Source organism: Lonchura striata, chromosome 22 (genome assembly GCF_050655825.1).
Source record: "Lonchura striata isolate lonStrDom1 chromosome 22, ASM5065582v1, whole genome shotgun sequence".
NCBI classification, from domain to species: domain Eukaryota; kingdom Metazoa; phylum Chordata; class Aves; order Passeriformes; family Estrildidae; genus Lonchura; species Lonchura striata.
In genome coordinates this window covers 3,485,546-3,502,352 of record NC_140724.1, presented here as the reverse complement: position 1 = coordinate 3,502,352, position 16,807 = coordinate 3,485,546, and the positions used below count along the sequence as shown (strand labels likewise).

At 53.5% G+C, this 16,807-nt stretch overlaps 1 protein-coding gene across 1 annotated transcript in view; it reads left to right on the top strand.

Annotated features, from left to right (window-relative positions):
* The window catches only part of PEBP4 (phosphatidylethanolamine binding protein 4), a 94,702-nt gene that overhangs the window by 36,767 nt on the left and 41,128 nt on the right, over nt 1-16,807 (top strand). Inside the window, exon 4 of the mRNA XM_077789246.2 lies at nt 8,671-8,769. Within this exon, the coding sequence (XP_077645372.1) occupies nt 8,671-8,769 (99 nt within the window). The remainder of the gene's footprint in view (nt 1-8,670; nt 8,770-16,807) is intronic.

The following is a 16,807-nucleotide window of genomic DNA, read 5'->3' as shown; positions in this document are numbered from 1 at the left end:
CTCATTGTCCACCTCCCCTTTATTTGATTTTCTTTATAATCTCCAATTACCAGACCCCAGCTGGGAAAATCTGAGCAGGAATCATCAGCTTGGAGTCACAGCGTGGAGGAGCTGGTGTCTGCTGGGTGTTCCTGGTGCAGAACCCCCATCTGTGGGGCCAGCATCCCATCCCACAGTCTCCATGGAAACATCCCTCTATGCCCTCTCAAGCATCCCTAAATCCCCATCCCTTCATTTCCATGTGAGGGTCCCTAAATCCCCATCCCTTCATTTCCATGTGAGGGTCCCTAAATCCTCATCCCTTCATTTCCATGTGAGGGTCCCTAAATCCCCATCCCTTCATTTCCATGTGAGGGTCCCTAAATCCCCATCCCTTCATTTCCATGTGAGGGTCCCTAAATCCCCATCCCTTCATTTCCATGTGAGGGTCCCTAAATCCCCATCCCTTCATTTCCATGTGAGGGTCCCTAAATCCCCATCCCTCCATCTCTGTGAGCATCTCTCAATTCCCCTCTCTCCATTCCACACATTCCACAACTTTCTTCCATCCACATTCCATTCCGTTCTTCCATTCACAGCATCCTTCCAGGCCTCCATCCCCATGAGAGAATCCCTCCATCTCCACACAAAGCATCCTCCATTCCTGCTCCTCCAGCTCCTCATGAGCATCGCTCCATGTCCACAGAAGCATCCCTCCATTTCCATTGGGCATCCCTCCATTCCCATCCCTCCACGTGAGGATTCCTCCATTCCCATCCCTCCATGTGAGGATTCCTCTATTCCCATGTCTTCATCTCCATATGAGATTCCTCCATTCCCTTCCCTCCATTTCCATGTGAGATTCCTCCATTCCCATCCCACCATTTCCGTGTGAGATTCCTTCATTCCCATCCCTCCATGTGATAATTCCTCCATTCCTATTCCTCAATCTCCATCTGAGGATTCCTCCATTCCCATCCCTCCATTTCCATCTGAGGATTCCTCCATTCCCATCCCTCCATTTCAGTGTGAGATTCCTCCATTCCCATCCCTCCATTTCAGTGTGAGATTCCTCCATTCCCATCCCTCCATTTCAGTGTGAGATTCCTCCATTCCCATCCCTCCATTTCCATGTGAGATTCCTCCATTCCCATCCCTCCATTTCCATGTGAGATTCCTTCATTCCCATCCCTCCATGTGAGGATTCCTCCATTCCCATCCCACCATTTCTGTGTGAGATTCCTCCATTCCCATCCCTCCATGTGAGGATTCCTCCATTCCCATCCCTCCATCTCCACAGGAGCATCCCTCCTTTTCCACATGAACACCCTTTCATCTTCTCCATTTCCGTGTGCACATCTATTCCTCCCAGGTGAGGCTCCCTCCATTCCCCTCCATTCCCGTCCTTCCAGCTCCACAGGAGCATCCCCCCATCCTCAACCCCCCCATTTCTGTCTGAGCATCCTTTGATCCCATGGAAAAACCTCTTCATCCCCATCTCTCCATTTCTGTGTGTGCATCCCTCCATCCCATTCCAGCCTCCCTCCATCCCGTTCCAGCTTCTCTCCATCCCATTCCAGCTTCTCTCCATCCCGTTCCAGCTTCCCTCCATCCCATTCCAGCCTCCCTCCATCCCATTCCAGCCTCCCTCCATCCCATTCCAGCCTCCCTCCATCCCATTCCAGCTTCTCTCCATCCCATTCCAGCCTCTCTCCACCCCATTCCAGCTTCTCTCCATCCCATTCCAGCTTCTCTCCATCCCATTCCAGCCTCCCTCCATCCCATTCCAGCCTCCCTCCATCCCATTCCAGCTTCTCTCCATCCCATTCCAGCCTCCCTCCATCCCATTCCAGCCTCCCTCCATTCCATTCCAGCCTCCCTCCATCCCATTCCAGCCTCCCTCCATCCCATTCCAGCTTCTCTCCATCCCATTCCAGCCTCCCTCCATCCCATTCCAGCTTCTCTCCACCCCATTCCAGCCTCTCTCCATCCCATTCCAGCCTCGCTCCATCCCATTCCAGCCTCCCTCCATCCCATTCCAGCTTCTCTCCATCCCATTCCAGCTTCTCTCCATCCCATTCCAGCCTCCCTCCATCCCATTCCAGCCTCCCTCCATCCCGTTCCAGCCTCCCTCCATCCCCAGCCGAGCCCCCCTCCATCCTCATCCTCACATTTCCATTCCAGCCTCCCTCCATCCCATCGAGCTCCCTCCATCCCCCTCCATCCCCGCCACTTCCCCAGATAATGAGAGCGAGTTTAAAAAACTTAAAGCCTCTTCCTGCCCGCGGTGAGTGACACAAATGGAGTTCATATTTAATCATCTGTTAACTCGTTGTCTATTATAGCTCTTTAATAGCACCAGAGATATTCTTAATGAAGCATGATTTAAGGTATTTACAGCTCTAGGACCGACAGACATCACTCACAGTGTGCAGGTAATGAGGCGTAAAACAGCTCTGGAAACCGTAAAAATGGGAGAGAGAGAGCGAGGAGGGAGAGAAAGCAGGCGAGGAGTTCGGAGCTGAATTGTTCCAGGGTTTGTTTTAAAATGTTTAGGCATTTAAAGTCATTTCAGCTTCGCAGAGGTGTCTGGTAGCACCGAGTTCAGCAATTCCCAGCGCTGAGAACCCCTGCCTTGCCAGGAGGGGTCTGGCCCCCCGATGCTGCCGAGCTGAGACATCTCAGGAATCATGGGAGGGAGCAGGGAAAAAGCTTTTGAGGGTCCCCAAGGGCCTCGTGGGTGCATGGGAGCAAAACCTGGAATTTCTGGGTGCAGTTTCCCCTTTGTTTTCCCGCTTGGTGTCACAACGACCTTTGCTCACGGAGGGGACACCATGACCCTTCCCTTTGCTCGCTTGCAAATGCCACCCCCGTGCAACGCTTTTTATTTTCTTATTTTTTTCCCCCCCAGAAAAAAAAAAAAAAATTAAAAAAAACCCCATCAGAACCCAAGCCAAGTTTTGCAAAATAATTTGTGACGGAGGTGCCATTCTGCATCAAAATATTGTGTAGAAAATGTCAAATGTCACCCATCCATGTGTCCCCCCGCGTGATAGTAATTGGGATGGAAGGCTGCGCTCTGCCGCTGCAGCCGCTGGCCGCCGCCTCCTCCTCCTCCTCCTCCTCCTCCTCCTCCTCCTCCTCCCACTCCGCTCGGGAGATTTGTCGCTTCCCGAGCCCGTCCCGGCCGCGGTGTCCCCAGCCCGGGGACGAGTGCGTGCTGCTCATTAGGCTGCAGCGGTGATAAACAGCTCCTGGGCAAAAGGGGGGCACGGCTTGGGCAGCTCTCGGGGTGCTGATTCCCTCCTGGATCTGGGACATGTGGCCCCCATTCCTCAGTGTTTTCCCCTCGAGGATTTTGGTGGAATTCCCTCGATTTGAGGAACCCAAAGCAGAGCCACAGTGGGGTGGCTGATTGAGAAGTAACAGCCTGTTGCTGCCCTCCCTCCCCAAAAGTGCTTCAGAGGCACTGACAGCTGCATTTCCAGCACCGTGGACCCTTTGGAATATTTATCCCACTTTCTGCCTCGTTCTGTTGGGTGTGTTTTATTGCTGCTATAAGGCAAAACAAACTGTTCCTTCAGAGCAAATAATCCATTCCTTAAAGCACCCCAAGCCCTTAATCTGGGAACAGACCCTTCGCACACACTCCTTAACCATCCCGGATGAATCAATCCTCATTAGGACATTAGGCTGCATAAATATTTGGCCGGTGAAGGAGCCCCAAGGGAGAGCAGAGCGATGGGGAGAGTTGCAGTTGGAAATTCAATGAAGTTCCCCTCTGCAGCGAGAGCCAGGCCTGGGAGAGTTGGGTCAAGCCTTCAGCTGGTGCCACTTGTCCCCTTGGGCAAGTCCTGCGGAGCAGGGTTAATTTTGCTGACCTATTTTTTTTTTTTTTGCCCACGGAAGCGGCGAGGTGCAGGTGGAAAAGGAGGAGGTGAAATCCCGCGGCTCTCAGCAGCTCCTTCCCCAAGCCACAACACAACTCGGTCGCAAACAATTTCTTTGCCGCCGAGGAAGGAGCTGGAATTTCTCTCTGGCGAGGCAGCAGCAGCAGAATTGTGAAGCTGGTGCCTGTTATAGAAACTTTTTAGTACTGGGGACAAGCCAAGAAAGAAAAAGCCCAGATTGGTCTCAAATCTCAGCTGGTGCTGGCGGCGCTTCCACCTCCGACTCCTGCACTGGTGGGACGTGAGCTGGACCCCCCAAGCATCTCTGATGATGTTTCCCAGTGTTCTGGGTACTCTTCCCAGCTCCCTGCCCAGCCAGGAGCTCCCGCCCTGCTCTGGAAGGTGGTTTTGGGGTAGATTGAGGTTTTTTTGGTTTGGAATTGCATCAACCCAGCTCTTCCCTGGCTCCATCCCCCGTCCCATCTCCACAGCAGTGGGACCAGCCTGGATCATCTCATGCCATCAAAATCCTTCGCAGCAGGATAATCCAGGCTGGGGCAATGCCAGGCTGCAGCTCCCGGGGAGGTGAAAGGTTTTTTGGCTCCGATTCCATCACAACCTGTCTGTGATTTCTGTGATTTCCTTCAGCACCCAGGGAAATCCCTTAGGAGCTGTCAAGGATGTGGTGGCAATGGGGCAGCTGGAAATTTCACCTCATTCCTTGAGTGCTGAGGGGCTGGAGCAGGGAGCAGCCCGTGCTGCGGGTGTGCACGGACACGGAACAGCTCTGAGGGACGGGTGAGCTGGGAGGATCCACACTGGATCCATCCAAACCCGTTCATTCCCCATGCTGGGACGCGGGCACCGGGCTGGGCCTGGCTGGGGTTTGGCCCAGTTTTGGGCTGGAATCCTTACGGCAAAGCTGGGCACCATCCACCTCCCCTTCAGTGAATAAAGCACATTTTAATCCATTTCTCCTCCGTGCCCCGGATAAACGGGTGCCAACGGGTTGGACGCACCAACACGGACACCCCAGGGCTCATCCAGCTCCATGCCCAGCCCAAGCCGGGTATCCCTGGCAGGGGCAGAGCTCTGGGGCCGCCCCGGCGCTGCCGAAAATGCCGGAGCACTGCATGTGTGCTGCTCCCATGTGCGCTGGTTTCCAAGGAAACCGCTCGCTCTACATGTGTGTCGCTTAACACCCTATTTGCTTTCATTTGGATAAGTCTTTAATTCCTGTGCAGCCCCGGCTCCGCGGGATCTGTTGAGCTCCATGTGCATCTTCAGCGCACAAAATCCCTCTCCTGCCCGCCTGCCTCTTGGAAAAAGTCGCTGCCTGCTCGGAGCCAGTTTTCCTAAACCTGTGCCTAATTGGAGCAGCTAATGCTTTCTGCAGGAATAAGTGGATATTTCGCTGCTGCTTCCCCTCTAGGAACAATTAGCAGGGAAAACACGGAATGCAGGGCTCTGGTCGCCTGCCACCCGTGTCGGGTGGAGGAGCAGGGCGAGGACGGCCCTTCCCGGGGATGTGGGGGGCAAAGCTGGGTGGTGCAGCTGGGTTCGAGTCCTTGGCAAGGCAGCAGCTCCTGTCAATGGTTAAATGTCGATTTTAAAGTGCCCTCGGGTGAGGAGGCAGGGAAGGGTGGCCGTGGGAGGGTGACCCAGTTGGTGTCACACATCAGCCTGGCTCCAGCGAGAGCTCAGAGCCCCTTCCGAGGCCTAAAAGGGATCCAGGAGAGCTGGAGAGGGGCTGGGGACAAGGGATGGAGGGACAGGACGCAGGGAATGGCTCCCACTGCCACAGAGATGGGATATCGGGAAGGAATTCCTGCCTGGGAGGGTGGGGAGGGGCTGGGATGGAATTCCCAGAGGAGCTGTGGCTGCCCCTGGATCCCTGGAAGTGTCCAAGGTCACCTTGGAGCATCCTGGGACAGTGGGAGGTGTGCCTGCCCAGGGGATGGAATTCAAGTCCTCTTCCCACCCAAACCATTCCAGGATTCCACACTCTGGATCCTGCACTCCAGCGGCTCCTCTGTGTCCTGGGCCAAGCAGGAATGAGTGACAAAACTTTGGGGCTGCTTTTTTCCCCCCCAAAATTTTCATCCGCAGCATCCCAAAGCGGCTTTTTCTTCCCTTTCTCCCTTCCTCCCTCCCCTTTGCACAGCAAGATGCCTCCTGTTCTTGTGCACCAGAGGAATTTTCTGATTTAAAGCCACTTTTCCTCCTCTCCCAAAATCCCTGGGGCTGGCTCCTGCTTGCAAAGCCGAGCAGCTCCCGAGTCACTCGGGGCTGGCTCCCGTCTGCAGCCCTGACAGCAGCTAATGCTGTTAGCCTGTGTCGAGGAGGGATTTCAGCATACAAAACCCCCAAAATCACCACACTTGGGCTGCTCTGCCCTTTGCCAGCAGCTCAAAAACATCCTCGCCGTGTTTGGGGTGCCCGGCACTGCCCAGGGATGTCTCACAGGGGGTTTTGGGGTGGCTCTGGGGGCTGCGGCAGCCTTGGGAGCGGCGCGGGATGAGCAGCCCGGATTAACTCGGCTCGGCTCGGGCTTTGCTATCTTTAGGTGGAAGGTGAGGGATTGTGGCTCTTAGGCAGGTGAGGAGAGAGAAAAATCCCCCGGGGCCAGCCCGGCTCAGGGCACTGACCCCAGCTCCTGTCCCCACCGGGGTCTGGCCCTGCCGTGCGCTGTCACCTTTCTAGGCCACAATCTGTCCCCAATTCCAAGCCTGCTGTTAGCTTCACTTGCACTCTATTCTCGTGTTTGCTGTTATTTTTTAACACTTTTTTTTTCTCCCTCCCCATTTTTTTTCCTTTTTTTTTTTATATTTTTTTAATAATTTTTTTTTTTTTTGCATAAAAACACTATCCTCTCCCCAGAGCCTGCCTGGAGCGAAGGCATGGTCTGTACAACTGCAATTATTTCGAAGAACAGATGGAGTGAGGAGCAGAAAGTCTGTTAATAGTAATAGAAATGCTACATGTTAACCTGGACAGCACACGATGACAGTCCCATGACTACACGTTCTGTTCCCACCAGCTGGGCTCCGAGCGGAGCCGAGAGATTCAGAAACGCCGAGCTCGGCTCCGCACCCTCCCCAAAGTTAGAGCTCAAATTCCTTCACACTTCCAGCGCAGGGTTTTTGGGTTGTCGGGCTTCTTCTCCCCCTCCCCTCCTCCTCCTCTTCTTCCTTCCTATTAAACGCTGTTAAGGAATTTTGCTGCTTCTTCCCCCTATTTTTTTTTTTTTGTTGTTGTTTTTTTGGGTTTTTTTTCAGCCGGCTGCAGCTGGGAGCGTGGTGGGGATGGTGGTGGTGGCTCAGCCTCGAGGTCCTGACCTTCAGCCTCGCGTGGTGACGCCACCACAGCCCCTTTCCCACGCTCACATCTGCAGGCTCCTCGTAATTCCCCCACCCTGGATGATGCCAGGGATTTATGGAACCGGGCAGAGGCCGGGCGGAGCGGTCTGAAAGAATTTGGGATTTTCTCTGCAAGATGAATAGGTTGAAATCCACATTTTCGGGTTAAAAATGGCGCTCCCTGCAGAGGTGGGGTCTTCAAGAGGTTTATGAGGAGGTGGGATGCCAAGGTGGGATGCCAAGGTGGGATGCCAAGGGACGAGGGCACAGGCTTTGGCATCACCCCAGGAGGTTTTTGCCTCTTTACCCCGGCCAGAGGTTGGGAAACGGAGCAAAAATATTGAGCCAGCCCCAGGAGCCTCGCTGTGCCAATCCCTGCCCGGCTTCACGGGGCAGGGGAGGCAGCCACAGAGCTCCAGAGAATTCCAGTGGGAATTGCAGGGCTAAATCCCAGGGCTGTTGGTCACAGCCCAGCCCTGGCACGGCTGGCACCCTGACGGACCCACCTGGGGGTTTTATTGGGATACAGATCCCTTAATCCGCGAGCTTGCGGGATAATCTGCTGCCTGAGGTGCTGCCAAATCCCTGGAGATCAGCAGGTTTTCCCTCCAGAGGTCACTTCCAACCCAGCTCCATCCTCTGCCGACCAAAATATCCACGTGGGCTCTGTGCTGGCGGCACCTTTGGGTGCTGGGCACCCTCAGTGGGGACCTGGGGTGGGCTGTGAGGTCAAACCAGTGTGATCCATAAATCCCAGCGCTCTTTGCCCAATTCCATCACCCAGGAGAGGTACCTGACCCCCAGGTGCTGCTTGCTGCAGCATCCCGGGAACACATTTTGGTTATTTTGGTTATTTTGGGGTAGAATTTGGCTGCCCACAGCCACCCTCATGGAGGATGGGATACCCAGCTTGTCCCAAACCAAGTCTGGATCCCCAAAAATTCCAGAGTGGCTGCAATGCTGCGCCTCAGTGGGATGTGGTGAGAAGCAGAGGGAATTCTCCTTGCTGCCTTTTCTTTGGAGGAGGCAAAACCTACGTTTTTCCTCTGGAAAGGTTTGGGATTAAATCACTGTTACGGTTTGATACTGGTATAATGTCAGTGTCTTGATGAAAATGTAATCTTTTAATTGAATGTTGCGGAACGTGATTGAGAATAGAGTTAAGTGGGTTAAAGCTTAATAATAAAGGAAAAAAAAACCTTTATTAAGTTATTATTTTTATTATATAGAATAATAATTCTATATAATACGAAGAAGAAAGAAAGAAAAAAGGAAAAATAAGAAAAAAGAAGGTACAAAGGATGATCATGCTCAGTTTGTGGCATCCCTTGGTGCTCATTCCTTGCTCACCTCTGGGGTGATACCAGAGTGCTCCTGCTGGGAAAGAGTGGAAAAATGTGGATTTGGGAGCTTTTTGAGCATCCTCCTCTCCTCTCTTGCAGAACAAGAAATACGTCCTGGTGATGGTGGACCCCGACTCTCCCAACAGAGCCAACCCCCGGCACCGTTTCTGGAGGCACTGGCTGGTCAGCGACATCCTGGTGAGTCCCTGGAGTCCTGGAGATTCCATGGAATCCTGGAGATTCCATGACATCCTGGTGAATCCATGACATCCTGGTGAGTCCATGGAATCGTGGTGATTCCCTGGCATCCTGGTGATTCCATAACATCCTGGTGATTCCATGGAATCCTGGTGATTCCATGACGTCCTGGTGAATCCATGACATCCTGGTGAGTCCATGGAATCCTGGTGATTCCCTGGCATCCTGGTGAATCCATGGAATCCTGGTGATTCCCTGGCATCCTGGTGAATCCATGGAATCCTGGTGATTCCCTGGCATCCTGGTGAATCCATGGAATTCTGGTGAATCCATTCATCCTGGTGATTCCATGACATCCTGGTGAGTCCATGGAATCGTGGTGATTCCATATCATCCTGGTGATTCCATGGCATCCTGGTGATTCCATGGAATCCTGGTGAGTCCCTGGAGTCCTGGTGAGTCCATGACATCCTGGTGAATCCATGACATCCTGGTGAATCCATGGAATCATGGTGAATCCATGGAATCCTGGTGATTCCCTGGCATCCTGGTGATTCCATGGAATCCTGGTGAATCCATGGAATCGTGGTGATTCCCTGGCATCCTGGTGATTCCATGACATCCTGGTGATTCCATGGCATCCTGGTGATTCCATGACATCCTGGTGAGTCCATGACATCCTGGTGAATCCATGGAATCCTGGTGATTCCCTGGCATCCTGGTGATTCCATGGAATCCTGGTGAATCCATGACATCCTGGTGATTCCATGACATCCTGGTGAGTCCATGACATCCTGGTGAATCCATGGAATCCTGGTGAATCCATGACATCCTGGTGATTCCATGGAATCCTGGTGATTCCATAACATCCTGGTGAATCCATGACATCCTGGTGAGTCCATGGAATCCTGGTGATTCCATATCATCCTGGTGATTCCATGGAATCCTGGTGAGTCCATGACATCCTGGTGATTCCCTGGCATCCTGGTGATTCCATGGCATCCTGGGGATTCCATGGCATCCTGGTGAATCCATTCATCCTGGTGATTCCATAACATCCTGGTGATTCCATGGAATCCTGGTGAATCCATGACATCCTGGTGATTCCATAACATCCTGGTGATTCCATGGCATCCTGGTGATTCCCTGGCTCCTCCCCCAGCACCCAGGGAAGGCTGGATTCCCATGGGATGCCAACTCCTCCCGGTGAAACCCCGGAGCGTTTGCCAGAGAAATGGAAATGCTGCTGGGCGTGTAGGTAGGGAAGTGCTTCCTCAGGCTATAAAGAGCCAGGCTGGTCCAAAAATATTGCTGCTTGGCTTTTTGGGGATTTTTTGGTTTTTTTTTTCCTCCTTCTCCTAAGGAAATGCTGGGAAAAAAATAAAAACAAAACAAAAAAACCAAAAAAACCACTTTGCCAATTCCCCACCGCCGGTTTTCTCCGCGGAGACAACGCGTCCTTCCAAGCAGCTCCTGCTGCTGGTTGGGTTTTGAGCTTAAAAAGAGTGGGTTTGGTGAAAAATCTCGATTGCTTTTCTCATTTTTTAGGTTTTTTGGGGGGGTTTTTTTGTATTAAAAATGGTTTGAATTCAGTGAGAAAACAAGGGGGGAAATGAGTTTGGGATGAATTTGGGCGTTTCCCAGCACTGTGTCCATGGGATGAGTCCTTCCCCTGTCCCGGAGTGTCAAGGCTTTGCTCCCAGAAATATTTTGGAAAATCAGTTTTATTCCCCCCCTCCTGCTTGTTTTTATGTGTTCAAAAATGAGATGTTGCAGCCCTAAATCAATCTCTAACTGATAATCTGTGTACTAAAGCCTAATTAAGATATCAATTAATTTGCAGCGTGCATTTAACAAGAAATATCGCGTCGTTCTCCTCTATTATTCTCTGAAATTACTGCTGAGGGCTCTTTGTACAGATACCTTAATTAGACTTTTTATTGTTAATGGGCATATTAAGCAAATTAAAACAGGATATTAATACTTTCCATGAATTCCGTAATTGGCTGGAAAATAGGAAGCATCGGGAATAATTGCAGGAATTTGTATACAGGGCTTGGGATTTTTTTTTCGTGTTGTTTTTGTGTTTTTATCCTTCACAGAAACCCTTCTGCATTTCTAACAACAGGGTCCTGAAAGTCTCTCATTAATTTTAATATTTACCAAACCCAAGCTCCTGTGTTTCCTTCTGTACACAGATCCTTCGGAGCCGTTCCCTCTTGCTAATTATTGTGGTTTTCCTTTTTTTTAATTTTATTTTTGGAGTGCAAAATCCTTTAAGCAAAGAACGGAAATGGGGGATTCAAACCTCCGGCACAAATGGAAGGTGGGATTTTTTTTTCCCCTGGCGTTTGAGTGATGCCATTTGAGATCTCTAAGGTCAACAATTCTGTGTTAGGCCACGAAAGAGGGTGGGAAAAAAGGAGATTTTTGGGAAGGAAAAGGTTTTTCCCTATTTGCCAGGGATGGGGTGGATCCCAGCGCCAACAATTCCTTAAGCTTTCTTCTCACGAGATAAATACATTTATAAATATAAACACACATATCTAAGTAGGGATTTGGCCTCAGTGCTCTTGATGCTCCCTTCCGACGTGAGATATTCACTGATTCCCTGCAATATTCTATATAAAACCTATATATTGATATGCTCCCTATAATGATGGGATAAATATATCCCCTCTATCTCCCGTGGGTGTGTGTATATGTATCTCTCCTCTACACGCGCAGAAACGCGTCTAAATCCCCCCAAAAAATCCCACAAATCCACGAGAATCCACCGAAAAATCATCCCCACGCCGTGAGGGCACGGGGAGCAAAGCCCCTCAGCGGGGTCCCCGTGGCTGGGGGTGCAGTGGGGGGTCCTGGCATGGCTGGGAGGATTTTCCCCGATCCCCCAGCCCCAAATGCGGGCGCGGGGCCGGTGGGCTCAGCCACATTGATGTTCCCCCCCTCGCACAGCCCCTGAACATCAGGCAGCTCAGAGGCTGTGAGGGGAGGAATATCAGGAGATGGCAAAGATTCCCAAAAGAGGCTCTTACCCCAAAATATGGTTCAGCTCTTTATTCTGTGTGTCCATGTGGAGAGAGGGGCAAAGAGCAGAACAGGAATTGTCAGGGGTCTGTACAGGCTTTGGGCAGGGTGGGCTTCCCTGGCTCTCCCTGGGGCAGCAAGGAGGGTCCAGGGGTGTGTGAGCAGAGCCCCAGGGTGCCGGGGAAGGGGCACAGCGTGCCCAGGAGCTCACTGGGACACCGGCTGGTGTCTCGTTGAGACGCAGATCCTGGGGGGATGTGGAAGCCTTGGCTGCGAGCAGCTTCAGCTGACAGCCTTATTTGCACACTGGCTCGAAAATAACCGCGGAGCTTTCCACGGCGCCGTCTGTTGCTTTGGTGCAGAGAGGGGCTTGAGGTGCTTTTCTCCGGCAGGGACCGGGCGGCCGGTGCCGTGCCGGGGGCTGGCGGAGCCCCGTGCCCGCTGCTGGCCTGGTGTCACCCCAGTGTCACCCGGTGTCACCCCAGTGTCACCTGGTGTCACCCAGTGTCACCCCAGTGTCACCCGGTGTCACCCCAGTACCACCCAGTGTCACCCCGGTGTCTCCCCAGTGTCACCCCAGTACCACCCAGTGTCACCCGGTGTCACCCAGTGTCACCCCAGTGTCACCCTGGTGTCACCCGGTGTCACCTCAGTGTCACCCGGTGTCACCCAGTGTCACCCCAGTGTCACCTGGTGTCACCCCAGTGTCACCCAGTGTCACCCAGTGTCACCCCAGTGTCACCCCAGTGTCGCCCGGTGTCACCCCAGTGTCGCCCCAGTGTCACCCAGTGTCACCCCAGTGTCACCCCAGTGTCGCCCGGTGTCACCCCAGTGTCTCCCCAGTGTCACCCCAGTACCACCCAGTGTCACCCCAGTGTCACCCCAGTGTCACCCCAGTGTCACCCCAGTGTCGCCCGGTGTCACCCCAGTGTCTCCCCAGTGTCACCCCAGTACCACCCAGTGTCACTCGGTATCACCCCAGTGTCACCCAGTGTCACCCCAGTGTCACCCGGTGTCACCCCAGTGTCGCCCCAGTGTCACCCGGTGTCACCCCAGTGTCACCCCAGTGTCGCCTGGTGTCACCCCAGCACTGAGCCATCGCCTCAGTGCCACCCAGTGTCACCCTAGTGTCACCCCAGTGTCACCCAGCAGAGCCTGGTACCACCTCAGTGTCACCCAACATCACCCCAGTGTCACCCAGTGTCACCCCAGTGCCACCCAGTGTCACCCCAGTATCACCCAGCAGTGCTTGGTACCACCCCAGCTTCCCCAGCATCCTTTGGGTGCCACCCCAGCATCCCTTGGGTGCCAATCCAGCATCCTTTGGGAGTCACCCCAGCCTCCCTTGGGTGTCACCCCAGCATCCCTTGGGTGCCAATCCAGCATCCTTTGGGTGTCACCCCAGCCTCCCTTGGGAGTCACCCCAGCATCCCTTGGGTGTCACCCCAGCATCCCTTGGGTGCCAATCCAGCGTCCTTTGGGTGCCACCCCAGCATCCCTTGGGTGCCACCCCAGCCTCCCCCCAGCACCCCTTGCTGTCCCTCTGGCATCCCTCCAGCATCACCCCGGCTCTGCCATCCCCCAGTTTGGAGGGAGGCAGCTCCAGCAGCACCAAGTGCCACCCCTGGGTGCTGCAGTACCTTGGCACGCCACCAGCTTTGGGGTTTGGCTGGGGCTTTGCTCTCCCAGGTGGGTTTTTGGGATGGAACCATCCCAACCCCTCGGCGCCGCTCGCCGTTCCTTATCAGCCGCTGCTCCGCCGCCGCTCCGATTGTCAAACAGAGAGATGCTTTCACTCCTATTCAAAATAATTTAAATAGAAATGTTGCTACAAAGTGGAATAATATCTTTTGATGAATGTTTTTAAAGCCCTTTAGGTTTTCATGGTAATTTGCAGTGTAAAATTATTTAGAGATAAGAGCCAAATTAGCTCTTATAGGCGGAGGTCGATATGTCCCGTTATCCATGGAAGCAGTGTTTAAATATAATCAGCCTTTACTCTAATGCAGCATAATTGTTCATTTGAAATAGCTTTTTTTTTCTCTCTCTCTTTTTTTTTTTTTTTTTTTTTTACTCCATTCAATGAGTCATTAAAATATTCAAAGGATAATGCAGTGAATTGGAAATGAATTTATCACATTATCCTGTACATACTGTAGAGCATCAGGTAACCAGGCAGAATCGGAACCGGTTTACAGCGAATCTCCAGTAAACAAGGTTTTCCATTTTGTATTCAGTGGGGAAAGAAAAAGAAGGGAGAAAATACTGCCCTTCAAATGGAAAGCTTTCCGTCTTTATTCCCCCTCCTCGGGGAGGAGGAAGGGGGAGGGCGAGAGCAGCAAATTTGTACTCCACTAAAGCCTCGCCGCTTTAACTTTATTTTTATCAAAATATGTTTGTAACAGAAAGTCGTTATGGAAACGGGTTCTGCCAGCCGGGAGAAATCCTGCGCCAGGGTGGAACCGAGCGGGACCCGCCGGGCTCTGCTGGCATCGGCCACCGAGCCCTTCCCAGGGCAGGGCGCTGGGGAAACTGAGGCACGGCGCTGCCGCAGGACAGGCGAGGCGGATCTGATGTTTTCGAAGGAGAGCCGTTCCCACCCGTGGCTCACCCCGCCTTTCCCGCTGCTCCAACCCCTCCGGTGGCTCCGTAGGGCAGAGTGGGGATCCCAGGGATGGGTGCTGGCACGTTTGGGTGCCAGGGGACGGTGGCACCGCCGTCCCCGGAGGTCCTGGCAGCGCCGCCGGTGTCGTCCCCGCTTGTCACCGCTGATAAACAGGCTCCGGGTTGCAAGTGTCACCATAGAAACAGGTGCTGTCTTCAGCAAACAAGGGCTTTATTAACCTTCAAAATGATGGGGTTTTTGCACGAGGGAAGGATGGGGATGGAGCTGCAGGGCACGGGCTGCTCGCCGCGCCCGTGGCCCTGTCCCCAAACCCGTCCCCATCCCGTGGCCCTGTCCCCGAACCCGTCCCCGTCCCGTGGCCCTGTCCCCGAACCCGTCCCGTGGCCCTGTCCCCTGAACCTGTCCCGTGGCCCTGTCCCCTGAACCCGTCCCGTGGCCCTGTCCCCTGAACCCGTCCCGTGGCCCTGTCCCCTGAACCTGTCCCGTGGCCCTGTCCCCGAACCCGTCCCCGTCCCATGGCCCTGTCCCTGAACCTGTCCCGTGGTCCTGTCCCCTGAACCCGTCCCCATCCCGTGGCCCTGTCCCCTGAACCCGTCCCCATCCCGTGGCCCTGTCCCCGAATCCGTCCCCATCCCATGTTCCTGTCCCCGAACCTGTCCCCATCCCGTGGCCCTGTCCCCGAATCCGTCCCCGTCCCGTGGCCCTGTCCCCTGAACCCGTCCCCATCCCATGGCCCTGTCCCCTGAACCCGTCCCCGTCCCGTGGCCCTGTCCCCGAATCCGTCCCCGTCCCGTGGTCCTGTCCCTGAACCCGTCCCCATCCCGTGTGCTCCGCGGGAAACTTTTCCTCTGGCGCACGTGGAGTGAGGCTCCGGCCTCTCCAGAGTGATGGATTTACCAAAAATCCGAGAGATCAGCTGTTCAATGCTCACTGCTGCTGGGTGAAGAGTTGTAGGGACACCTTGGGGACACTTCTGCCTGGCACTCGTGGCAGCAGGAGAAAAAAGTCAGGGCGAGGGATGATTTTTCATCGTTAATTGATGCAAGGCGGGCAAAAAAATCAGGTTTTGGTACCCTGCAGACGGGGGGGTGCCACATTTTGGGAGCTGCTGGAGCTGTTTGGGCAGCTTTCCTTGCCTGTGCCATGCAGCAGCCACGATTCCCAGAGATCCATGGATTTGTGGGATCGCTGGTCCCCTCCTCGCCGCGGGGGAGAAGGGGCAGATGTAGGAGTTGGTGCCCTGCTATTGTTCCTCCTCGCTGGAGCCCTCTCGACTCTGCTTTTTGGTGATGAAGCCGAGGGCTTGAAAGGGAAAGAACAGAGGGAAATGTTGGTTTAATTGATGACTTGGCTCCTCGGAATACTCAGTTCCCTGGTGTGAGTTTCTGTCGCTGCTCATTAATGAAGCCTTTATTAATAAAAGAAATTAGGAAAAAAAAAAAAAAGGAAAAAAAAAACAAAATAAGTAGAGAAAGTGCCGCTCAGGGGGAAATTTCTTTGCTCTCCAAGCTCCTGTGGAAGGAATTCTTCCCCATGAGGCCTTGGGTTTCTCAGAGAAGCTGTGGCTGCCCTTGGATCCCTGGAAGTGTCCAAGGTTAGGTTGGACAGGATTTGGAGCAACCTGGGCCAGTGGAAGATGTCCCTGCCCATGGAACGGGATGAGATTTCAGGTCCCTTCCCACCCGAACCATTCTTGATTCCATGAATTTCTCATCCTGAGAGATGTTTGAAAGGAGATTCTGTGCCTGGAAGGAACTTGTGGGCTGGCACGGATCATTTTCTTCTCCCGGGTATCGAACGACACGACAGGAGTTGTGCCAGGAGAGGTTTAGGTTGGATCTTGGGAAGATTTCTTCCCTGTGGAGGTTGTCCAGCCCAGGGCAGTGGCGGGGTCACTGTTCCAGCAGGGATTTTAAAGCCATGTGGATGTGGATGTGGCACTTGGGGACGTGGTTTGGTGCTGGCCCTGGCAGTGCTGGTGGGGTTGGTTGGACTCGATGATCTCAGAGGGTTTTTCCAACCCAAACAATTCCATCATTCCATCATTCCACCAGTGCTGGGGTGCTCTGTCCAGAGGGAATTTGTGTCCTGGGATGCCGAGGGTTAATCCCACTGCAGCATCCCTGCAAATCCCGGCACCCCAAGGAGCTTTGTGCTCACCTGGAGTGTAATTAACGCTCCCAGGTAATTGCGCTCCCAAAGCCCCTGCAGGGAGCTGTGCAGGACAATTCCCACCGGGACAACCGGAGCTGGAAGCACCCGAGGGACCAGCAGCAGCTCTGCTGAATTTTGGGAACGGCCATCCCACAGCCTGGATGCAGCAGGGACAGGGAGGATGGAGAGTGTTGGTTCTACCCTTTGGAAAGTCAGAAAAAGGGGGAA